Source organism: Dermacentor andersoni, chromosome 6 (genome assembly GCF_023375885.2).
Source record: "Dermacentor andersoni chromosome 6, qqDerAnde1_hic_scaffold, whole genome shotgun sequence".
NCBI classification, from domain to species: Eukaryota; Metazoa; Arthropoda; class Arachnida; order Ixodida; family Ixodidae; genus Dermacentor; species Dermacentor andersoni.
Genome location: NC_092819.1, coordinates 153,018,411 through 153,044,526, shown reverse-complemented (window position 1 = coordinate 153,044,526; position 26,116 = coordinate 153,018,411). Strand labels below are relative to the sequence as shown.

The window sequence follows — 26,116 nt, the reverse complement described above, 5'->3', positions numbered from 1 at the left end:
CACGAATTGTATTCGAGGTGAAAAGTACTCATCTATCCAAACCTTTAATTTCAAAATTTTTAGCTTGATCGAATTAGCCAGAATACTGCATTTCGTCTTATAGTGCGGAAACTGCACTATTACTGACCGGTGCTGCCCTTGCCTGTGCCGACGGTGTCCGACGGCGTATTGCGATGGCTAGAAGGCATCCGAGCGCATGTGCTCGGCTGCAAAAGCGCCGACTGGCGAGTCTGTCTACACGTGCGCTCAACACAGGGCCCATAACAGCACGCTTCGCAGGAGCACGGGCCGGCACGGCAGTGACAGCGGCTAGTCGAGAAGCGCGGAGTCGCGATGACCGGAAGTGGACTGTCTTTTGAAAAGCGCGGTGGCGATGACGTGTGTCACGTGGCAGTTGGCGGAGCACCCTCCTAGGAGGAGAGAGCAGCCGACGAACAGAGCGAAGCGAGAGAGGGGCGCGTCTCGATCATCAAATGCGTGTAACTCCGCTGTTACTGCACCATTTCGAAAAATTCTCGCGGCTGCGTGTTCGTTGCAGACTCGTGCACCACACCGACGGCACCGCTAAATTCAGACCTCTGGCTGGTATAGGGGCCCTTTAATGCGCGAATGCTCAACATCGGCACTTGTGCCATTTAAAGCTCGCTATGTGTTGTCTTTGAAAGCATTTTGTGAGAAATGTGCAAATAAACCGTACCTAATACGAAATGGCACCTAAAATATGTGAGAGCTACAGAAAACCGCCAACCCGACTACACTGTTACTGTAGCAACGTGCCACATTATTATTTTTAAACGAAAGGAAGTTAATCTCTATCCAGTTTCAAATGCAAAATGCTGCTATAGTCTATCAAAGATTGTGGGTGGCACCTCCGAGGATTATTACGATAGTGTCACGTTCTCGGAAAACAGGCGACCTATAATGGAAGGGTTAAGCCCGAGTCTGCAACCCAACCGCCTCATGAGCACACACAAAAGAAAGCTCGAACGGCCGCGTGCGGATGGGACAGCTCCTCGTCTCCTTCTTCACTGGCGTCCGTCAAAGCAGGTGCCGGAGCATGGAGTGGCGCGCGCGTTCGTCTGCTTTCTCATTCTTTGGCGCCCGTTGTAAGGTGCGGCATTATTCTCTCCTCTAGAGAGAGCATCGACTCGATGCTAAAGGAAGCGCACGCGCTACAGGGCGAGCGTAGAAATACACACTCAAAAGCACATTCACGCACAAAAGCTTGCTGACGCGTAGCCGTAGAACGCACGGTAGGGTCAATGAGGCACTAAATGACTGTCTATGACTTAAAATAAATAAAACGAAAAGAACGACCTAGTCCCAAAAGCTATGGAGGTATTGGAGTGAGGTATGCTTTCAGCCGCACAATGTGCACAATCTCCGATAGCGTCTTTCGACGTCCAGTTGGTTGGCTTCCGTCAGGAACAACTTCATTATCGACGTCACTCACTCACCGCAGCATTCTGTAAGGTCAGAAGTACCAGTCGGGAAGTTTCTCGGATACGTATTTGCAGCGGACAGGAGCCCAGACCGGAACCCGATCCCCTGGTTGGTACTCGACTTGTCGAGGGCGGAGATTGTATTGTCGTGTGTCGATGCACTGTTCTTTCTTTATGGTGGCGCGAGACAGTTGGTATGCTTCCTCGAAGCGCTGCACGAAGAGCTCGGCGTCTTGGTCTAGTTTGAAGTTTTTTTTTTTTCGTCGCGCGTTTAGAACAGTTTCAGAAAGTTCCGAAAAAAGAGGTAGTATTGATATAGGTCGGAAATAGTTTACCTATGCATGGCCAGCACCACCTTTATGAATCGGGCAAACTCTGGCTATTCTAAGTTTGCTAGGAAAAATTCCGGATTCAGATATCTTATTATTAATGTGAGCTAAGATATTACAGATAATGTTAGACGCATATTTTATAGGAGATGTCATGATACCGTCGAAACATGCAGCAGTGTTTGACTTTAAGTTATTGATCGCGCTTTCTACTTCGCTTAGTGTCGCCGGTGTGAAGAAGACGCGTCTCGCGGCACAGCCGCATCGCCAACGCGCTGCTCGGCTCGGCTTGCCTCGCACTGTTGATTGCTGGCCTCTTTCGTAGCGTAAAGCTATACCATAGAATAAAGAACCAACTTAGAGAAGGGAAACTGTACCTTCCGCCGTGGTTCGAAAATAAGCAGCGGCAGCGCATGGAACTTACTTAATCGGACGCCAGATGACGTTGCTCAATCCGGAAGCGGAAGTGCAAATTTTTTTAAGAGCAAAATTCAATATGGCCGTTTTTTGCCGGTCGCGTACGCTGGTACGCGCCGTGCTTGTCCTGCAGGCTATGCGGCATGCCTCAATGCCTTCGCTGCCGCGTAGCTGGTGCGTTCTAATTGCCAAAAGCCTCCACTGACGCCCATAGAAACAAGCCACAAGTGAGTGAACAGAACGCGCGACTTTATTGGCAGAAGACAAGCAGTGTACATTCTCGTGCAATAGCAGAAATAAAATTTGCATGTCGAGATACGCTGGAATCATTGACGCGAGCTCGTAAACGGCTCACCGTCGTCGTCGCACGTGGTGTTCAGGTTAACGAGCAACAACCAGCAGCGGAAACATATTGGACATAGTGTGCCACTTGTTTGCAGCGACAGTCGCCGTTAAAAATGCCCAAATTGCATTGCGAAGCAATCGGGAGATGCAGGCATCTGCTGCCGCAGCCTACACAGCGACATGGGCTACTCCAGATTTTAGCCGTTCACTCCTTTCCAACCTGCACGTTTCTTTTCTTTCGGGGGCCGCTAATGTGTGGCTCACACTTGGTGTCTCCCATTGTCTCACTATGGACAAGTCGCTTTCGTGGGCATCGCCTCCATCAGCTACTTTTGCGGACCGTTCCAACCATCTGGCTATCAACTTCATACGCATCGGACTATGTAAGCACGTATGCTGGTCTCCGTTCATGCCTAATCGCGGTCGAGAAAGGCCAGAGGCACAATTTGCCCATTGCTGCAGCAGGAAAGGCCGAACGGGGAGCACGAATCACGGTGCATGAAAATTGGGAGTCTATGTCGCTGTGCAGGCTGCAGGAGCGAATGCTTATTTCGAGAGACTGCTTCCCAGTGCAACCGACCAGGCCGCAATATTCTAAAAATATAACACTGCGACCGTAGCCAAGTGACATAACAGCAAGATTAACAGCAATCAATCACCACATAAGGTTCAGACAATGCATTATACATTGGCTACAAACCATATGGCAACAGTGAGCATTCACATACACGGGTCTCTTATGGTACATTCAGCCGCCTACCTACAGGCGTAATGCTTGCCTTCGTCGCACGTGGTGGTCTAGTAACGAACAACAACCAGCAGCAGAAAGAGATTGGACAGAGTGTCCCACCTGTTTGCAGCGACAGTCACTGTTAAAGATGAGCAACTTGCAGTGCGAAGCAAACGGGTGACGCAGGCATCTGCTGCCGCAGCCTATACAGCGACATGGACTACCCATAATTTTAGCATTTACTCCTTTCCAACCTGCACGTTTCTTTTCTTTCGGAGGCTGCTAATACGTGGCTCACACTTGGTGTCCCACATTGTCTCAATATGGACAAGTCGCTTTCGTGGGCACCACCTTCATCAGCCACTTTTGCGGGCCTTTCCACCCAACTTCATACACGTCCGACCATGTAAGCACGTATGCTGGTCTCCGTTCATGCCTAATCACGGCCGAGAAAGGCCAGAGGCACAATTTGCCCATGGCTGCAGCAGGAAAGGGTGAACGGGGAGCAGGAATCACGGTGTGCGGAAATTGAGAGTCTATGTCGCTGTGCCGACTGCAGGATCAAATTCCTACTTCGAGAGGCTGCTTCCCAGTGTAACCGACCAGGCCGCAATATTCGAAAAACATAACACTGCGACCATAACCAAGTGACATAACAGCAAAATTAAACAGCAATCAGTCACCGTATGAGGTTCAGACAATACATTATACATTGGCTACGAACCATCTTACAGGCATAATGCTTGCCTTTGTCGCATGTGGTGGTCTGGTAACGAGCGACAACCTGCGGTACAAACAGATTGGACAGAGCCTCGCACCTGTTTGAACCAACAGTTGCCGTTGAAGATGAGCAACTTCCATTGCGAAGCAATCAGGTGACGCAGGCATCTGCTGCCGCAACCAACACAGCGACATGGACTACCCGGCATTTTAGCGTTAACTCCTTTCCAACCTGCACATTTATTTTCTTTCGGGGGCCGCTATGTGTGGCTCACACTTTGTGTCCCACTTTGTCGCAATGTGGACTAGTCGCTTTTGTGGGCATCACCTTCGGCAGCCATTCTTGCGGGCCTTTCTACCCATACGGCTATCAACTTCATACACTTCGAACCATGTAAGCACATATGCTGGTCTCCGTTTTGAGCAAATCATGGCCGAGGTAGGCCCCAAGCACAATTTGCCCATGGCTGCAGCAGGCCAGACCAAACGGGGCGCACCAGTTACGGTGTGTGTATACTGGGAGTCTATGTCGCTTTGCGGACTGCAGGAGCAAATGCTTACCTCGAGGGACTGCTTACCAATGCAACTGACCAGGCCCCCACATCTGAGAAACGTAACACAGTTACCACAACCAAGTGTGGCAGCAAAACCAGATTCTGCAATCAATCACTTCAGTGTAGCTTGCACAAAGACCCAGGCTATCAAGGAAGAGGAGCAATCATCAACGAGACTAGGAATATGGAAAATGAGAAAGCTTGCATTCAAGAGAGAAGCCACTCTGCTCTGCAAGCATTGAAGGCTAGAAACATCAAGAAAAGTAAAATGGTGCATAGCACATGCGCATAGGTTAATGCAAGACGTATGCCGATGCTGCATCAAATATTTCAGGAGAGGAATTGCGCATGACAACATACACTAGAAGATACTGCTACAGATATGTTAGGCTGCTGGACAGTGACTGGTATTAAGTATCAGCGAAGAATCGGTTGACCTTTATATTTGGATGAGGATGAATGATCTCTAACAAAAATGGGCAATGAGAAAGCTTGCATTTATAGAAGAAAAATTACACTTGGCACAAACGGAATTAACATGGCTAGGAAGCTGATTAAGGGCAAACTGATGGAACTCGATCTTTTGGCCAGCGTCGTCCGTGCTTGGTCAGATGTTGCAGGTGCATCTGAAGACGAATAATTTCTAGAAAGTCCTTTTTGAGTTACCTGGATGACTCAGCCAAATGTCCGTGCTGGTGGAATGGTGGCTGAAGCTCTTTTCAGTCTTGACACAGTCCTCTGCAGACTTGATATCTCATTCATATTCTTCTGCATGTGCTTCTTTGTTCTTGGTGTAAAAGCTTTGCGAATTCGGCTCCAGCCCCTTCCTGTTGGCGCAGATAGGAGCTCCTGTGATGACCAAGATGTGCTTGGCATAGACTCTGTTGGGGCAAAACAGTGACACATGAGATACAGCACAGATTAGCCAAATCTATGTGTGTTTTATATGTTCGAACCAATTACACTGAACCATAAATATGAACAAACATTCATATCTGCTGCAAACAGCAAGCCAATACAGCATATATCAAACATATTTATTTCTGAACCATGTGTTGTTTACCTTGTAGTAGTAGCCAATGTCCACACAATGACCTTGTTGTAGCAGGCAGCAGCTTCTGTTTAGTGTGTGGAGTGTGTTGCTTTATACTGGTGCCGTCCTCATTACTGCATGTCTGGAACAGAAATTTTGACTGAATCAGAAATTGAAAAAGCAAAGTTTTGCAATATGAAATGCAAAAAGGTGTGACATATATGTTGTAATGATTTGCGACTACAGAACACATGCAAATGTACACTGTCTGTTCTAGGGTGCTTAAGCAGCATGTTAAATAAATATTGCTATTGTCCATAAAATTGATGTCTGCCTAACTACAATGCATGTCAACAGCGCAAGTACTATTAAGATCACAAATGAGAACATTTGTGGGTTCATTTATACACTAGAAGTGATCACACTGCTAGTTCCACAAGCAAATGCATGAAAGTCATGAAGCTATTAGAACTGATGCATTATTTTTCTGCACGAACGTGATGCACCGCTTCACTACTGCAAAAATAAATGCCCTGCGATAAACCAATCTGAACAGCAAGAACATTTGGAACCAACAAGTACGACATATGTGTGAATTATCATGCTTGCAACTGTTTAATACATTAAATTCTGTACTTTCACTTCATTTTACCAAAGGATTATTCGGTTTTGTGGACAAAAGACGTTGCCGGTGGACTCGAAAAAAAAGTTTAATATGTATATTGATAAGGCTACTCAGTCACCTACAACCACGGCTACAATAACATGAAAAATGAGACGCGCGTTCCGATATCGCTCTTTCTTTCCTGGTTGTGTGTGTGTAAACCAAACGACAGCCTCGCAAGTAAAGGTTTATTTAGGAAACAGCAACTGAGATCCTCACTGCCCATATGTAATGCAGGATCTAGTTCGTTAACTTGTGCCCGCCTGGAAGGTAATGAGACGGATATTATATAACGATTCAAGCAGCGGTGTTAAACGACTCACCGTTATTGCCGTTGTCAGCCGCAGCGAAATCCAGCTCCCGTTTCGATGCAGACCTGTTCCGAATGGCTCACGACCGAAACCCAACTGCCGGGCTTACATGTCCGCTTGCAAACACGTAACTTCACCCCAAGTTAAATAACGCGAGACATCGAAGCGCAAGAAACTAGTTTTAGAAACAAAGAAGCAACCAGTCTTGAGTGTACGAACGAATGAATCCGTGCCGCCGTGCACTCGGAAATACCGGTAAAAATTTTAAATCCATGCCAGAGGTCACGTGAAAGATCGATGATGCTGAACGCTATTTGCATTTATAATGGCGAAGAAACAATAAACTTACTAACAAAGAGTACAATATCTAATTAGCAGTAATAATTTTGCCCTGTTTTTAGTAAAAGAAAATGCTTCGGTAATTGTACGAAAAAGTTTGTAAGATAAAATTGCGCTTACTACGACGCCTCTACCGGGAAATGTTGGAACTAACGAAAGCATCCCAAAGTGATTCTACTACACTGATTTTGTTAGCAGCGGCGCGCGGTCGATTTTTTCGCCCTCTGTGGCCATTTGTTGAACTTGAGAGTGTGCTACCCCTGGCTATACTACACGGGTTGGAGCCGAGCTTCGCGTGCTTCTGTGCCTGCCATACTGCGCATGCGCGAGAGCCACGTGACGTCACGAGAGGCGCTGCAGCGTCACCCTCACCGTCGCCGCGGCCGCAGCCAGCGCGCGCTCCTCGCCGCCACCAACTGCGGCGCATTCCAGAGTTGTGACGTCCCAGTCTCCGCAGACGCGCCGGCGCCGTGTGCGCCCGCTGCTGCATTTACGATTGCGGCGCCGTGCGGCACTGCGCGTGCTCGAGAAGGGCGCACCGTGCGTATAAATGCGCGGGAGAGACGGTTGATGTTGGCCAAACAAGGCCATAGCCGGATAAGCTAAGGTTAGCAAGCAAGGCAAGAGATTAACGTATCATAACCGTACATTTACGCTTCGTATATACTGGCACAGCTGAGCTAAGCCACTGCCAATTTTTTGGGACAGTGCTTCGGGCTGCCTCACCGTTCCCGGTCGCTGTGCCTCTGCATTAGGAGCCGCCAATAAACCTATTCTCAATTGGTGTAGGTGCTGGGACTCAAACCCCGTCGCTTGAAACTCTAGAGCTGCGATCAAGACTGCTACCGCCCGCCATGACAGACAGCTCATTCCAAACGGCGCCGACGCCACAGTCCGTCACCTGCACCGGTGTTCCACGACAACGGGACCCCAAGATCATCAGCGGGGCAGACAACGAAGACGTAGACGACTGGTTTGCGGCATATGAACGGGTGAGCGCGCACAACAAGTGAGATGATCCAGCGTAGTTAACCCATGTCATCTTTTATCTGGCCGGTGTTGCCCAACTCTGGTTTTACAACCACGAAAGTGACGTACCCACATCAGCCTTCAAGACAACCTCAACAGAAGCTTTCAGCCGACCCGCTGTTCGCAAGCTGCGCGCTGAACAACGCTTGCGCGCCTGAGCACAGCAGACGGCAGAAACGTTCACGAGCTACATTGAAGACGTCGTGGACCTTTGTAAATGAGTCAACGCCGCAATGCCCGAAGCTGAGCGAATTCACCATATACTGAAAGGCATCGATGGCGGCGCATTCCAGATGCTCCTAACCAGGAATCTGCGCACGGCGTCCGAAGTCGTCAGCCTATGCCAAAGTTACCAACGCTCTTCGACTCTGCGTGCTCTGGGAAGCAACGACTTGTAGGCGATCCTTGACAGCATGTAAGACAATCCTCATTCTTTGAGCGGGTCAAGGACTTCGTGCGTGAGGAAACTGCCCGCCAACTTTCTTTACTCCCCTTCACTCAGGAGCCCACCTCCCGCCTTCCAAACACGCTCCGCACTCTCATTTACGAAGAGGTCGCTCAAGTTGTCCCTTCCGTAAAACCCCTTGATGATTTGAAAGTAGCGACACTCTCCTCCTCACGGCGCTTTCCTCCTCGATTCTCCTCGCCCGCCGGCTGCGCACGGCGCGCTTTTCCTCCTGGGCTCCCGCGGATGGGCAGCGGGATTCTATGGAGACATGTTATTTTGGGCCAGTTGCGCGCCCCAGTGGGGTTGAAAATATTGAGAAATGCAAATAACAGCTTCAAAAATGCTGGGGGCAACGTTTACGAGGAGGTTGGTTTTTTCTTAAAGCCGTATGAACGGGGTATACCGATGTAGAGGGAGCTTTGAGGCGAGTTCTATACTCCAGACGATTTTTCTGCCACATGGTCAGATCCTTTACTTCGTGCGTCTGGGGTGCGATTTTGTAGGAATTCTATTACTTTTTCCATGCCTTTTGCCGCCATCACTGAGCAGCCATTGGTCGAAAATGACCGGGCCGCGCCCATTTTGTCTGTCAATCACGCGATGTCAGGAACCCGCAAAAACTGTAATCGTCATCGTGACGTTGACGCACTCATTATGCGGAGCAAAAGGCACGGATTTTTGGCACGGCCAGAGGCAGGGTCGTTTCCGAAGGCATGAAAAAAATGGCCGCCCCTCTGATCGCTATGGCCGTGGCTCTTCGCCGTCGCCGACGTGAACAGGGAGGGCCAGACGACGCGTTTGACATGCCGGATGACCATTTTCGACGGCGTTTTCGCCTCTCGAAGGGAACGGTGCGGTTGTTGTGCGAGGAACTGGCGGGGGAACTAGAAGCTGAGCGAGCGACGGGACTGTCGGTGGAGCGGAAAGTGTTGTGTGCGCTGCGCTTCTTTGCTACCGGGAGCTTCCAAGCGTCCGTTGGGAGCGAGGAGACGATCCGTGTGTCGCAGTCGACGGTGAGCGAGTGCGTGCGACGTGTGGCAGAGGCTGTCGTGAACGCAGGGGCCCGCAACAAGTGGGTCCATTTTCCAAAGACAGCCGAGGAAAAGGCAGCCGTGAAGGAGGGTTTCCTTCGGCGCGGCGTTATCCCCGGCGTCATCGGATGCGTAGCCAGCAGCCTCATAGCCATTATCGCACCCAAGGGTGAGCGCAAGGCTGTGTTCATGTGCCGCAAGGGATACTACGCCCTCAACTGCATGTTCGTAAGTAAAACTCACGTTTTCTGCGATCCTTTTTGAAAGTTACGTTGCTCTTGCCAACGGGCACTTTCTCTGGTTTACGTTTTACCTCAGATCTGCGACGCGGACATGAAAATCTTGGCCTTGGACCCTATGCGACCGGGGTCGGACCACGACGCTTTTGTCTGGCGGACGACATGGTTGCGCCGGCGGTTCCAAGCGGGGCGCATCGTGAATGCCGGGGAATACCTCCTCGGTGAGAAAAAAACATTTTTTTTTGGCGCAGTCACGCTTCAGCAGCGCAGAGCGCCGTGTCCGCTCCAAACCAAACCTTTAACCAAACCACAAGAACATGAGTAATTCTGGAGTAAAAAAAGAAAATTAAGACATTGACTGCCACGATTGGCAATGTTCGAAGTGTTAAGTTACAAGCACATTATGTGTCTGCGAGGAGTTGACGAAAGCAACACGTGTTAGTGCTTTCTGCACCCAGTGACTGCCAGAAGCAGAAGAACTGAACACACATTACTGCTACTACTGTCATTGATAGCACTAACAAGTGTTGATTTCTTGTTTGTGACAGGCACCGAATAGTGCACTTGTAAATTGGTTAAGAGTTTGTGTCGGGTATGGACATGCTCAACTCATGCTTTTACTTGGGACTTGCAACCCTGAAGTCTACCTTTGTTGAATGATGCTGTAGCTTTCCTCAGTTGACAACTTGCCTCTCGTCAGCGGAGTACTCAATGTACTATTTCAATCTTTGTGCAGGTGACAGTGGCTACCCCTTGGAGCCGTGGCTCCTGACCCCGGTTCCTGGCCATCCTCCAGTGCACACAGCCGAGGGGCAGTACAACACAGCACATGCTGCCATGCGTTCCGTAGTGGAGAGGTGCATTGGGCTCTTAAAGAGCCGTTTCCGCTGTCTTCAGCGATATCGCACCCTCCTCTACGAACCGGAACGTGCAGCCACCATTGTCGCGGCATGTGCTGTGTTGCACAACCTTCGCCTTTCTGAAGGCGACGAGTCAGGCGATGACAGTGATGACGACAGCAGCAGCGGCAGTAGTAGTAGTGAGCTTGACAATAACGGCGACCCCATGCCACACAGTCTGCCCCGTAACACGGGCTCTAGAATGCACTACTTGAGAGGGCGGGCTGTTCGCGACAATGTCATTGGCATGTTTGGCACAACCCGTGCGCAGCACATGCGTTATTTGAGGAGCGTGCGGCGGCAGCTGCGACGTCAACAGCAGCGTCAGCATCGCTAGGTGCATGCACGCAGTTTTAAGTAATTGCATTGTGCATTTCATGCTGTGAAATTGTAGTTGATGTCTGCGTAATGCAAAGCATTCATGATTTGTTGAGAAATGTAAAAGTTGTTAAAAAAATTAAATTATGGGGTTTTACGTGCCAAAACCACTTTCCGATTATGAGGCACGCCGTAGTGGAGGGCTCCGGAAATTTCGACCACCTGGGGTTCTTTGACGTGCACCTAAATCTAAGTACACGGGTGTTTTCGCATTTCACCCCCATCGAAATGCGGCCGCCGTGGCTGGGATTCGATCCCTCGTGCTCAGCAGCCTAACACCATAGCCACTGAGCAACCACGGTGGGTACATAAAAGTTGTGTAGTGAAAGGTTATGTAAAGCCTGCACTGCACAGTATCGTTCTGCACAGTATCGTTAGAGGTGACATATGAGATTGAAAGCAAGCTAAAAATAAGTGCATATTCAAAGTGTCTGCCACAATTTACTTGTTGCTGCTGTCGTCATCTAGATGCATGTAGCCTGATTCTTACTCGTATCCCCTTACGCACTGATGGACATAAGCGCCTGTCTCCTCACTTTCTACTAGCACAGAGAAGCTCACAGAAGCCAAGATGTACAGTGCACGTCACACCTTCCGCTCCATGGAACGTGCTGTTGCACGTGCAGCTTCTAGGTCCTCCACCATTTTGTCTCGCAACAACGGCAAAGTTCCTTTCGAGTGACGAAAATGCCGTCCAACTGGTCATCCGACATGTCAAACGCTGTGGCTCCCGCGAAGTGTGTGCACGCACGAGCATTTGATAGATTTCAACAAAGTGACCTCGCTTGTATGTAGCAGTACTCAGCAATGTTAAACAGTAATATTTGTACAGTGCAAGCTAGCACTAGAAATGTGGTTGCGATGTGTAAATAAAAGCACTAGAGGAAAACTGCACCTTTCTGTATTTCAGCCTTCAACATACACTTGTTTATGCACACATCACATGCGACAGTCTCTACATTGAAGAAGTGTGAGAATCATGAGTACTCAGTAGTAGAGACATTATGCAACATATCACAGACACGTTGGAATAAATATTGGATCACATTGTTCTTGCATCATAATATATCACAGGTAACGGCATGCATCGTTTAAGAAAACTGTTGTACACTGCACAAGTACACAGTAATAACAACTGGCTTAAACTGCACCAGAAACAGAAATGAGCAGGTGCTTAAATCACACGCCAACTGAATATTTATCACAGCGAAATGTATAGGTACATCACTACATGTGAAAGGAACATGCTGTTGTGGCGCTCTGAAACTGAAAGAGCCATAGCACCATATTATGATATTCAGTAAGACAAACTGCATAAATATTCCACACAAATTGCACCACAAGGACTAAAATACAATGTATCACAACCTGAAAGATTACTGAATGACAACAAAATGTTTGATAATGAGACAGATGTGCAAGAAAAGAGACATTCCAGCTCAGTAGGTAGTGACACAAACAAATATGCAACAAACAAACAATAAACATTACAAATGAAAAGAAGGAGCATAGGCAAGGAATTTTCATAACTTTTTTTCTTTTTTGCTGTGTATATTGACAGGTTGCTTTCGACATTATAGTAAGGCCTGAAAATTTCACCATTCGATGACAAGGATTAAATTGTAGAACACTTGCAGTGTGGCGTCGTGCTTAAATTGACATGACAATAACTAGGCACCTCAAAATTGCAGTGCCACAGTCGGAATGCCCGCACACACCAGGCCTACAGGCACTTTTGCAGGCGAGCCTGATGGTGTGCACGCTCTTATGGCTGAAGTAAACCTTGAAGAAAAAATTCATGCTGCAACGGCTATGCTACTTATGGTTGCATTAAAGGGTGACTTCAGCAATTATTTATTTGCAAACTAGCAATATTTGCGCTTCATATCATTATTACATCAGCAAATTTTAAGATAAGTTACAAATTCCTTGCCTATGCTACTTTTGCATCCTTTAATTATGTGGGGCCTGAGAGGGGGGAGGGGCTTGGCTGCCACCATGCCCCAGTGCAGCCAGCAGCAGCTGAAGCAGGCGCTCGTGGGTCTCGTGCGACCGACGCGCCACTTCGAGGCGTTGCCGCTGCACTTCGAGGCGCTGCGACTGCACTTCCCGCATTTCCGCCACCTCCTCCCCGAGGTGCCGCAGGCTCTCCATGTGGGCCTCGTGGTGCTGCCGCAGGCTCTTCAGGTGGGCCTCGTGGTGCTGCCGCAGGCTCTTCAGGTTGGCCTCGTGGTGCTGTTAGCAAAGATGTGTAATTAGTTTAATTACAGAAGCTCAGTAACAAGGCCTTTGTATGTTGCATTCATCCCCATTTGCAGGCTATTGTCTTGTCATTGTATATTCAAACACTGGAAATATCTTTCTGGCCCATCAAACTTGTGCCATCGCATTCCATTAAGATGTGTTACATTGCTATACATGCTTCCTTGAATTCAACGCCACTTTTTTCTTTTTGCCACATAATTGCGTAGATATTTACACATGTTATATCACGCGAATGTGTACAAGATATCACCACAGGACTACACGTATACGTTATGCTTGTTCACTGAATAATATAATTTTTAGAGAGGTCATACGCTCATCAATTTCATACGCAGAAAAATATACATCTGTGGCCTTACACATACCTGCCGGTTTTGCTCCAGCAGTTGTTGGCGGAAGCGGGTGTCCTCTTGAACTCTAGCTTCCTCCAACTGGCTCTGGCGAACGTATGCGGCAGTAGCCGTCACCACAGCACCATCAAGTTCCTGCTGCCTGGGCTGTCTACGGGGTGCCCGTGGCTCTCGAGGGGAAGGCTGCGGCACCTGGGGGGTAGGCTGCGGCACCTGCGGGGTAGGCTGCGGCACCTGCGGGGTTGGCTGCGGCACCTGCGGGGTTGGCTGCGGCACCTGCGGGGTTGGCTGCGGCACCTGCGGGGTTGGCTGCGGCACCTGCGGGGTTGGCTGCGGCACCTGCGGGGTTGGCTGCGGCACCTGCGGGGTTGGCCGAGGCACCTGCGGGGTTGGCCGAGGCACCTGCTGGGTGGTAGGCCGCGGCACCTGCTGGGTGGTAGGCCGCGGCACCTGGGTGGTAGGCCGCAGCACCTGGGTGGTAGGCCGCAGCACCTGGGGCGTAGCCGGTGGCTCTTCATGCAAGGCAAAAGCAAAGACTGCTCATTCACTGTTATCCGACCTACACAGATTGATTGTCCTAACCAGTCACTTTGAAATGTCATTATAGCTGCATAGCTACAATAATGATACACAAAACAGGTAGTTAGAGCAAAAGATGCCGCAGAAAGTTGCTGGTAGCAGTAACCCTTAAGAAGCACAAGGAATGTCTATTACCACATCATGTCATTTGTAGTCTTGCATTTCTCCTCCATGAATAAGAGCTGGATGTTGGACACAAAGGTAATAACAGCACAGTGACGTACTTCATAGCAAGATCATACAGCAACTGCAAACAACAATGCTACTACAAAAGCTAGGTCACTGCCTTACGTGTAAGGCCACTTGGCCCAGCAACAGCTGCAGGGCCCGACACCAGGAAAGCAGTTGTCGCTGGTGGATGTCTGCGGGAACCGCTGGGCCCTGCAGCTTCCTGTGAACTTGCCTCGTCCTGCAATCACAGTAGTGTTCAGACATTGCGAGCAGTGTGTGCAATGCGCATCATGTACACAAGTTGCTGCTCAGAGTACATAACCTGTATTGTCACTTGCACAAAAAAAAGGGCTTAAAAGTTTTGCAATATTGTGTTACAATGTAATGCTGAAAATTTGTGAGGTCACAGCAGGTCACACAAACAACACTTTTTTAAATCCAATGTACGCACCTCGCTATCGGGGAAGTACTCAGGGGGGGAAACAAGGACCCCTCCTGTCCTCGTAAGGACGTCGAGGACGCGGCCGTCCCCGCCACCCACTTTGCCACCTCCAGTAGCCCTGCAAACACGGCAACAACGACAACGTGAAACTACGTTGCTGTCAGCATCATTAGAAGCTCACCTCTTCTCGCTCGCGGCCCTGGCCGCTTCATTTTTTCGCTTTATGGGCCATCTTGGCCCAATGGTTGCGCCAACGGCTGGTGGCCTTTACGGCTGGCCCCTGTGCGTTAAGCACCGCCGCCACCTCCTCCCACAGTTAGTTTTTTCGAGCAGCAGTCATACGTGGCGAGAACTCTGTAGAAGCTCTCGCCAGGTATGGGTGCTGCTCGATGAAATGCACGAGAATAGCCGCCTGCTCTTTCAACACCCGCGGCCCTTTTGCTGCCATTTTCTCTTTGTCAACTTGGGAATTTCAGCCGGCCCGCAGCACAGTAAGAAATTTAGAGGCAGACATTCTGTCCAAGCTAAGATCCTGCATAAAGTGCTCACTACGACTTATTTCTGCCTTTTTATACCACTAATGTAAAAAAAGGTGAAGTCACTACTCACATTTAATGTTGTAGCAGCTTCTTTCTCGGAGCGTATCAGTGCAGGAAGTATTACCGATGCAGCGATAACTTTGACGAAGCTATCGTTATGTCATGGCGGTGCCCTATGGAAAATGCCTTGACAGTTCTCGATCCGCTATGTTGGAAAGTTTCACCTCGGGGGCTACGGATAATTCTTCTTGGCCCTTCCTAAAGAAGAAATTATCACACGTCAGACATGCAGCGAAAACCACACGACAATGCAAGCACTACACGAGCAATAGTTACTCACCTCAATCAGTATCTGACGGGGGCGGGGCCGCAATTACGGGTACGCAAGGGGCTGTCAGCTGTTCAGACAGACACGCTAGGGGCTGTCAGCTGTTCACAGGTAAACAAACGCTGCCATTTTGCGAGCGCTCAACGGCATGGATTGGATGCACATCCGACTACTATGTGGCTACGACTTCAAAAATAGAGCACTTGCGCTTGCATTTCTTTGGACTGCGGCAGCTTTTGAGTTGTAATGTAACAAAATGAATTTGCTTTACGCAGCATGGAAGTCCGCTTTTATTAAGTGCCGTTTTACAAAACAAATTTGCTATACAGTCCCGGAAAAAGACAAGAGAATACGAAAGAAACATCCGGCGAATGAAGGGAGCTTCTGATTGGACGATCCAAGAAAACGTCGTGCCTACGTATACACAATTTCCAAAATCGGTGACGTCACGCGACAAGGCATACCAGGTCTGGGCATACCATGTTATGCATGATAGAGAAAACGATGAGTGCAAACACAGTGGGGCGAGAGGGACCCTCGATCACATAATCTGGGAATGCGCTAGCTCACCAGGGGCTAAAGCAAATATAAATTGTAGAGAGGCCTGGGAAGCCCTGCTGCGGAGCGAGGACCCTACTCCACAGCAACACGCCATCCGCCTGGCGGAAGAAGCCGCGAAGAGTCAAGACCTCTTTGCTTGCTTCTAATCGCGGAGGTTCCGGCCCCCGTCCCCAAGGCCTGTGTGCCGGGGACGGGGAGTAGGGGCCTCCTTATCCGGCGGTACAATAAAGTTGCTATCATCATCATCATCATTGGCATGAAAAAAGTCATTTCTACAAAATCGCACCCCTGATCTAGTATTGCTTGTGACACGTCGCTTTGTGTGTAGCTTATTAAGCGAAAGCCTTAGACCTCTGTTTCAAGGTCTCGTTGTGAGCTACAGAAAATATCACGTGACCGAAGGAAGGCGGGAAGCGAACCAAAGCATCTGCAGCCGCGTATAAGAGATCGTTAATGATTAGCAAATCAATGATTGATTAGTGATTGGATTAAAATTACTTCGGGTGTATTAAGGAGGGCTAAGCTGGATTAAAGTCGATGAAGGTGCATAAGGGTGAATGAAGGTGATTAAGGTACATAAAGGAGGGCTAGGTTGGATTAAGGTCGCTGAAGGTAGATTAGGGCGGATGAAGGTGCGTTGATGTGCATTAAGGACAATTATTGTAGATTAGGGTGGATTGAAGTGCATGAAGAAGGATAAGAGTGGATTAAGGAGGATTAAGGACATTAAGGAGGATTATGGTGGGCTAGGGGGAATTAAAGTGAATGAAGGAGGATTAGGGTGGAGTAAGGAAGATCAGGGTGGAATGAGGTAGATGAATGTGGATTCGGGTGGATTAAGGTGAATTAAGGACGATTACAGTGGATTAGGGTGGATTAATGGGAATGAGGGAGCACTAGGGTTGATTAAGGAGTATTAAAGTGCATTAAGGAGGGTTCGAGTAGATTAAGATCGATGAAGGTGGATTAGGGTGCATTAAAGATGACTTTCGTGGATTATGGTGGATTAAAGTGAATGAAGGGGGATTAAGGTCGATGAATGTGGATTTGGTGGATTAATGTGCATTAGGAGGATTAGGGTACACTAATCTGTTTTAATACTCAATGAACCCTAACTCACCTCTATCAACCTTAATGTTCCTTCATCCACCTTAATATTACCAACCCACCTTAATACAACCTAATCAACCTACATCGCCCATAATGCACTTTAGCCTACCCTATACGGTCTTAATCCTCCTTTATCAACCCTAATCCACCATAATCCTCCTCTATGCGCCTTAATCCTTATTCATGCACTTCATCCAACTTAATCCGGCTTAATAGTCCCTATCTACCTTAATACACCCTAATCCACCTCTATTAACTTAGTCCAGCTCCATGGTCCTTAATGCACCTTAATCTATCCTAATCGGTCTTAAGCCTCCTTTATCAACCCCAATTCACCTTAATCCATATTATTCGACCTTAATCTTCCTTTATCCACCTTAATCCTCCCCAATCCTTGTTCATGCCCCCTATTCTACCCTAATCGGTCTACCCTAATCGGTTCTATCCTAACCTTAATACCTTAATCTTCTTTAATACACTCTAATCAACCTTAATCCTCCCTAATCCACCTTATGTCAATCACTAATGATTCATAAATTAACTTGGGTAATCATTCTCTTATACAGGGTTGGAGATGCTTTGGGTCACCTCTGGCATTCCTTGGGTCACGTGGTACTTCCAGTTTACAACGCGACCTTGCAACATAGAGATCTAAAGGCTTTCGCCTTAAAACTTAAAAAAACACTCAATGTTGACTAGCTAACGCTCATCACCTGCAATACCACGGGTATACTTGCCACTAATATTTTTCAGGGCGCAAAGTACAATCTATAATGCTGCCCTTCCGACTGAATAACAATAGTTAGCGACGTGCGAGGTGATGGAGCCGCCCCAGAATATTAAGCATACTGAGGACAACCACAACAAAAACGCTGGTGAGCAGGCCGGAAGAATGAAAAAAAAAGGCAGCATTACGGGATGCTTTGCTACGAGCTATAAGACGCCTTAGCTCGCAAACAACGCTGTTCTTTGTCGGAAGAAAGTTATTTCGGCCAATGTCATGCAGCCACTGCTTCCTGCGCAAGCCGTCACGCTTTCCTTGTGGTATCATAAAAACGGCATAACCATCTTCAGGCTTCTTGCTGCAGTTATATGCGCAATAGCCCGGCATAGCGCTAGCACATAGAGCAGGAAACACAGCGTACAACATTCTCTACGCCGAGCTAAAGTGCCGAGCCAGCCGTGCTCAGGAGGAAAATGGCGCGAACGAAAAAGAAAAACACAAGCGAAACTCAAGGTCCCCGCGTTTCCAAGGGCAACGGCAGGGCGACCAATCGTCGTGCAGAAAAATGGGGGCAAAACTGGTTGCCGCGGAGGGGACGCGCAAAGGGCGAGGAGGAGGCGTGGAGGTCGCGCGGCGGTGGCAGAGTTCAAACAGTGTCGTTACTATCAAATTATCAAGGGATTTTACCCTTCCGCACACCATCAGCCGCCTACAGCCGCGAATCTCAACTCTGCGCTGGCAGTGCAGCCTATCTCCACGCCTCTCACCTATGCGCAGCCGGTCCTGCCTGTGGCCGCGCCTCTTACGTACGCGCAAGCAGTACGCAGACCTCCGCCGCCGTCTTTCGCAAACCAGCCCCAACCGGTTTCACCGGCAGCCCATGTTGCATCTTGGACCGCACCGAGAGCTAATCCTTGGAGGACGCCTGACAATCGTCCCGTCTGTTATTCTTGCTGCACTCCCGGACGCGTCGCCCCTTATAAGAGCCGTCGCCCTCGAGCGTTCGGCGACGCCTCTCGGCCCTTCCAGTACGGCTGCCAGCCCTTTCGCCAATACGCCGCTCCTTCCCCCCAACCGTATGCTCGTGCTGACATCCCAGGATTTCCTTCGCGTCGCGCACCATCCCCTCGCCGACGCTCGCTCTCCCCAATGCATCGGCGACTCGCACCACCTGAGCAGGAAAACTGAACCTCGCAGTTCGAGAAGCAAGAACTGCGCCACATTCGAACTGTCTAAGTCCTCGCGCCTGTCCTGCTAACGTGGTGGAAATTTGTGTAGAAGGTGCTCGAGGGTATCGGCGAGTGCCGTCGCCGATACCCTCAGGCCTGCCGAACGCACCGACCTTCTTGATCTCCTGCACCCCTTTAGAAGTTAATTCGACGTTTCGCAACCTAACCTTGGCCGCACGTCGGAAGTGCAGCACTACATTGACACCGGTTCACATCAGCCGTTACTCCAACGACCGTACCGTGTCTCTGCTGAAGGGCGTCGTGTCATAGACACCCAAATTGAAGATATGCTGCGCCGTGACGTTATTCAACCTGCGCACAGTCCCTGGGCATTTCCTGTGGTTATCCTTGGCAAGTAGGACGGGTCTATTCGCTTTTGCGTCGACTACTGTCAGTTAAATAAGGTAACGCGCAATGACGTCAGTCCTTTGCCGCGCATGGACGACGCCCTAGACAGCCTTCAGGGAGCAGAATTCTTCTCGTCCCTTGACTTGCGTTCAGGGTACTGGTAGGTCCCGATGGCTGCGGCCGATCGCCAGAAAACCGCATTAATTACGCCTGACGGCTTATATGAATTTAACGTGATGCCTTTCAGGCTTTGTAGCGCCCTTGCCACCTTTGAACGACTCATGGACAACACGCTGCGTGGCCTCAAGTGGTCTATATGTCTGTGTTATCTCGACAATGTCGTGGTTTTCTCGCCTGATTTTCCGACTCACCTGCTCTGCCTGAGACATGTTTTGACCTGCCCAACGAACGCTGGCCTCCAACTCAACCTCAAGAAGTGCCGTTTCGCCGCGCGAAAGCTCGCCATTTTAGGCCACGTTGTCTCCAAGCACGGCGTTCTACCCGATCCTGCAAAACTTCGAGCAGTCGCGGAGTTTCCGAAGCCCCAGACCATGAAAGAACTTCGAAGCTTTGTGGGCCTGTGCTCATATTCCTGGCGCTTTGTTCGGAATTTCGCATCGATCATGGCGTCATTGACTCAGCTTCTGTGATGTGTGGTGCGCGACATGGTGCGGTGATCGGGACGGTCAAGAGCAGACGACAATGAGTGCACGCGCGCCGAGGCGGATTCCATGCTTGAAGAAGGTAAACAACGACGCCGAAGAGCGTCCGGCACGAGAACGCGCGGCGCATGAAAAACAACAAAAAGAAGAAAAGCAGCCAATTAGGAAAGACCACGGGGAGTCAGGCAGCCAATCGGAAAATGCCAAATCTGCCAGATCAGAAGAAAAAGCGTGGTGCGCTGGCAGAACGGGAGGACACGCAAGGAGACGCAGAGGAGACGCAAGGGAGACGCCAGGAGTGTCCCAGGAAGCGACGGCAGGAGGAGGTCAACCACCGGAGCGGGCGTTGAAGACGGGCCGTTGGGTTCCGGACCCGAGCCACCAGGACTTCACCCGACCGGGGCCTCCTGCCAACCTGTTCCTGTGCGTCGCCCGTCTACCCGAGCGTGCCGCCAGCTCCTCAAGGCCGGTGAGCTTCTGTGCTGGTGGGTACGACGAGAACAGTCGGGCTACGGGCCCGAGCTCTACACCCAGCTGCCCGGCCAGAACGCCACCGCCGTCTACTCGTGCCACCGAGCCGCCTGCTTTACCTCACCAAGCCAGAGCTGGCCAGCTCCGGTCGCCCGGTCAACCGACTTACACCACGACCTTTGGTGAGACCGGCGCCACTTCTTTCGTCAGCTTGTCGCCGCGTCGAGACTGTTGTGTGTCCCTGCCGTCGTAGCAAGCCCGGACTCGCGCACTAGGTAGCTCCATACTAGCCCCAACTGTGTTTCTTTCTGCGATTATGTCTATTGAGTGTTTCTTTTATGTTTTCTATTTTCTTCTATTTATATTAAGCTTTTTGTTTGTTTCATTAAAAGTTTGTGTGTGTGTTCAAACCAACGGCTTTGTCCTCAATTGGGTTCTCGGAGGCTCCGCCTAAGAGAACCGTTAAACATTTGAGTGCACGAACCTTTGCCCCCATATTAGGGTCATCACAGCTTCTACGCGGTGACGCCGCCCTCTCCTCCTGGTCCCCTGCATGTGACTCCGCCTTTGATACGCTGCGTCGTCTTTTCATCTCCCGACTTATTCTTCGCCATTTCGACCCGCCAGCTGCAACTGAGGTACATACAGACGCCAGCGGGGTCGGTCTCGGCGCCGTCCTCGCCCAACGAAAGCCCGGCACCCCGAAGACGTAGTCGCCTATGCGAGTCGCACGCTGACGAAACCTGAGGCCAATTACAGCGTGACCGAAAAAGAGTGCTTGGCATTAGTATTGGCACTTGGCAAGTTCCGACCATACCTGTACGGGCGCCAATTCGACTTGGTCACAGATCACCACGCGCTTTGTTGGCTCCACAACTTGAAAGATCCCGCTGGCCGCCTAGCCCGCTGGGCACTACGCATCCAGGAGTACGATATTCGCGTCGTTTACCGCAGCGGGCGCACACACTCAAACGCAGATTCCTTGTGTCGTTCACCTTTACCTCCAGACTCGGCCTGCGGAACAACTTCCGCACACTTCGTGTCATCTCTCGACATAGACTCCTTTCCCATCGCACAACGTCGTGACCCGTGGATCGCTCCTCTTTTCGACTATCTATCTGGATCATCGACCATCCCTGTATCCCGAGCCCACCGAAGCAGAGCAGTTCATTTCGCCCTTCGTGACCAGCTGCTCCACCGATGCAATTACACTACTGAAGGCCTCCGGTGGCTTCTGGTTATTCCCCGCAGCTTAAGGTCACAAATATGTGCCTCTTTCCACAACGATCCGCAGTGTGGCCATGCCGGAGTCTGTAAGACATACGAACGAATTCGCCACCGCTACTACTGGCGCAGCATGTACAATTTTGTACAAAAGTTTGTTCTCGGTGCTGTCTTGACTGTCAACGCCGCAAATCGTCGCCTTTACGACCGTCTGGTGCCTTGCAACCACTCCCGTGCCCTGCCACACCCTTTGATCGCGTCGGCATCGACCTATACGGCCCGCTTCCTATGACGCCAGACTGCAATCAGTGGATCTTAGTTGCTGTGAACCATTTGACACGCTACGCCGAAACTGCTTACCAACTGCTACAGCGCGGGATGTAGCCTCTATCGTCCTACATCGCTTCGTGCTTCGTCAAGGCGCACCTCGAGAACTCCTCAGCGATCGAGGTCGCGCCTTCCTCTCTGAAGTCGTCGAAAGTTTGCTTTCGGAATGTCATATTATTCATCGGACAAGCACGACATACCATCCCCAGACTAACGGGCTCACAGAGCGATTTAACCGCACACTTGGTGATATGCGCTCGATCTAGGTGGCATCTGATCGTGGTAACTGGGATCGCATCCTTCCATTCATCACGTTCGCGTACAACACCGCGATCCAGGCCACTACGGGATTTTCACCTTTCTTCCTCCTGTATGGCCGCGAGCCTACGCATAACATCGACACTCTCCTTCCGTATCCTCCTGACGCCTCCGAGTGCCTACCTGTGTCCGACGTCACCCGACAAGCCGAAGAATGTGGCCAGCTTGTACGCTCCTTTACGGCAGAGCAACAGCAGCGTCAGAAAGAAAATTGCACCGACACGCTTCCAAACACCACCTATGCTCCAGGAGTTCTTTTGTGGTTGTCTGTCCCGTTCCAAACACCGGGGCTTTCCTCGAAACTCGTCCAGAAATTCGAAGGGCCTTACCGAGTCATGGAGCAAACATCCCGGGTGAATTTCCTGATTGAGCCACTGTCACCACCTGAAGACTTGCGCTGGCGTGGACGTGACATTGTCCACGTCTCGTGTCTCAAGCCCTACCACGACCCTCTGCCTCTCGATTCATAAGGCGCCAGGATGGCTCTTTTTGTCCTGGGGGAGATTGTGAAAAAGAAGACGCGTCCCGCGGCACAGACGCGTCGTCGACGCGCGGCTCGGCTCGGCTCCTCTTCTCACCGGAAATAATAGTAAATAATTTTGCACAGTCTATTTCAGGACAGTATACCGTATCTCTTCCGGATCTTCTGCAAAAATGGTGCACCGAACAAAGTGAGTATTTAGGACAGAGACTGCCTCATCATCTGCGAGAGTACCGTTAACAGTAACTATTCCTAGGTCTTGAGGGCTAGCCTTTCCTCCATATATCTTTTTAATTTTCAGCCTAACTTTTCTCAGATTCGTATAAATGCGCGAGAACACTTTCTCATGCTATTTTTCTTCTGGTTTTCTTTATTTCTGAATTTACGTAGTTATGGTAATTCTTGATTTTGCCTAATTGATTTATGTCTTGTGTTTTAAGAAATGTATGGCACATGTTATTTTGATTTTTGGGGAAAGCACAACTTCTATTCACAGGTTTCTATTTTTTGGGGTCGGTTTGTATAGCACTATGTTGTGGGAAGACTAGGTCGTAGCAAGCGATTAGTTTATCGAAAAAGGAATTGTACGCCTTATTTGGGTCACTTTCAGTTAGCTCGTATTCCCAGTTATTTTCACGGATAAGAGAATGAAAATAGGGTAGCATCGTTGTATCAATGAGGCGGTAGTGATATACAGGCTGTGGGAATGCGCGACTCTCACGCGCCCCCTGATACGTTGTTTTCCAGCATAGCTCCCGTCTCCTGTAATCCGGCTTCGCCGCGTGGCCTGGGGCCCGCGGTGGCCGGTGTGGTTGAAGTGCAGTACGAGAGATGGCGTGAGTGTTGCGCTGCTAACGCCGCGTCTCGGTGGGGTTACTTGGGCGCGGAAAGGAGAAGGCGCTTCCTCTTTGGTTCGGAATCGGCAAGCTGCACGGACGTTCCGAGGGTGCGCCGATCCATGCTTCTGCGACACTGTCTCCTGAGACCTCGTTCGAATGCGCCACCGTTCACGTGACCGTACGCGCGAGCGACCAGGCGTTGGGATCCAGCATGGGGCGAGCATATTCGCTCGTTATCCGGTGGCGGAGAGTCGGACTTCTTTGATTTGTCGCGCGCCCATCGGCATGTTTTGTGGATAGCAACTCGGCTAGCAGGCATTGATCTATGAAAGGTGCAATAAATGCCCTTGTGATTGTTTGCACTACTGTGTTGTCGTTCCTTTGTCCCAAGAGTACGAATTAGAATCCCACAAGGTACATTTTGCTTGTATTTCTGGGAACAAGGCAGGAAACAAAAGATTGAAATATGATCGCTTATGTCACCATCACTCGCAGAGGAAACGTGTAAATTAGGGATACAGACGCCTAATAAGATAGCGCTACGTGCTGTTACTCGTAGAGGGAGAGAGAGAGAGGGATGGCTTGTCCTCCCCCTCACTCGAAGAATAGTTGCCGCTCCACCGGTTATGCAACCCTTCACGGCCTCCGTAGCTCCGGCGTCGCCTCAGATTCCGTCTTGGATTCATGTTGTTCAGGACATCTAGTGAACGCATGGCAATCAGCTGAAATAGTTTGTGTGCGGCCTCACCAGTCATGTCGCGCGCTTCTGCCATTGCCGCATGCCGCTGCTGAAACAATCGTTAGAAAGGCTAGATGCGCGTTCTATGAGACCGTCGCCATGCACCCCAAACCAGAGTTCTTGCCGTCTGCTCGACGGCGCATTGCCAGCCATCGTTCCTCCTCACTACGACTTCGCTCACTGTCTTTCTTACGCCTTCGGCAGTCCCCGAGCTGGAGAAATAAGTACGGCAGTTCCGCAGGCACGGACTACAAGCTCCACTAACTCCATAAAGCCTGCGCAGTCTTGATTTATTTATGAGGCAAAAGCATTGAAGGAACTGCCGCACTTGCACTTACTGACTGCGATACTACTGTCTCGGTTGTATAGGAGAAACTTTGCCGTATAGTTCACGCGGTCACAACCCTACTTTCTGGTAAACCATTCCTCACATCATCAGCATTGGAACTCTTGTCCTCATTGTTCAAACTCAGTTGCCACGAACTGAGGGCCGTTGTCGGTCACCGCGCACTCAGGGATTCCATGCCTAGAAAAAATACTTTTCAGTCTATCAATGACCGTTCCCGACTTTGTGGAAGGAGGAATGGCTACCTCAGGATAACGTGAAAGATAATCCACTGTGACAAGCTATGCCTGGCCGTTGATTACGCATAGATCTACTCCCACTCTCTCCCAAGGAAACGATGGTGTTGCGGTTGCTATCATGGGCTCGGCTAGTTGCTGGGCATGTTGTGCGCAAACAGTGCATTGATTCACGAACTGTGCCAGTTCGGTGCTCAATCCTGGCCACTAGACAGAACATTTCGCAACATTGCGACAACGCACGATACCCCGGTGCCCATCATGCAGTCTGCACAGCACTTCCGTTCTTAGAGACTGTGGTATTACAAGCCTTGTTCCTTTCAACAAGAGAGCATCAATTATGCTAAGGCGTGCTCTATCTTGCCAGTAAGGCATGAGGAAAGAAGGAACATTCGGTTTCCTTGGCCAATTGGTTTTACACAGTCTGAGCAGGTGTTTGCAAACAGTATCATTAAATTGACATTCTCTCACTCTGGATAAAAAAATGTCCCCCGTTTCCAAGCCAAGCGAACACGCCTTAGAGTACGCTGTGACATCTGACACACTCAAGCCTTTTTCATTATCGCTGCGTGCTACAGGGGACCGCGAAAGGACGTCAGCTGTGAGTGGCGATTTGCCGGGAACGTACTGGACCCTGAAAAGATTTCAACGCCCGAAGCGTTGAATTCGAGGGGGCATTTGCTCTGCGGTGGTGGTGGTGAACGGCATCGCAGAAAGCGTAACCAAGTTCTTCGATACTTGCAGTTGCGGCTATCCTTCCGTGGAAACATCGCCAACGTGGCACTGGCGCTGACAGAGGAATCCTTCCACGATTACATCCAGCAGTGACGTCATCGAGCTACTTAAAAGAACAAGGCTCCCCTGGCATCGGTGCATTTGCTCTGCGGTGGGGGTGGTGAACGGCATCGCAGAAAGCGTA

General features: G+C 50.0%; 1 protein-coding gene across 1 annotated transcript; it reads left to right on the top strand.

The window, feature by feature from the left end:
* The first annotated feature begins 9,542 nt into the window (after nucleotides 1-9,542).
* Nucleotides 9,543-26,025, top strand: LOC140219119 (putative nuclease HARBI1). Its single transcript, XM_072289006.1, has 4 exons — nucleotides 9,543-9,620; nucleotides 9,711-9,852; nucleotides 10,368-10,477; nucleotides 25,942-26,025. The coding sequence occupies exons 1-4, from the start codon at nucleotides 9,582-9,584 to the stop codon at nucleotides 26,023-26,025; spliced, it is 375 nt and encodes a 124-aa protein (XP_072145107.1). The 5' UTR covers nucleotides 9,543-9,581.
* The last annotated feature ends 91 nt before the right edge of the window (nucleotides 26,026-26,116 follow it).

Coding starts and splice junctions, on each gene's coding strand:
- LOC140219119 (XM_072289006.1), top strand. CDS start 9,582: ATGTGCCGCAAGGGATACTACGCCCTCAACTGCATGTTC. Junction 9,853..10,367: donor TGCCGGGGAATACCTCCTCG/GTGAGAAAAAAA, acceptor ATCTTTGTGCAG/GTGACAGTGGCTACCCCTTG. Junction 10,478..25,941: donor CACATGCTGCCATGCGTTCC/GTAGTGGAGAGG, acceptor CGATACTTGCAG/TTGCGGCTATCCTTCCGTGG.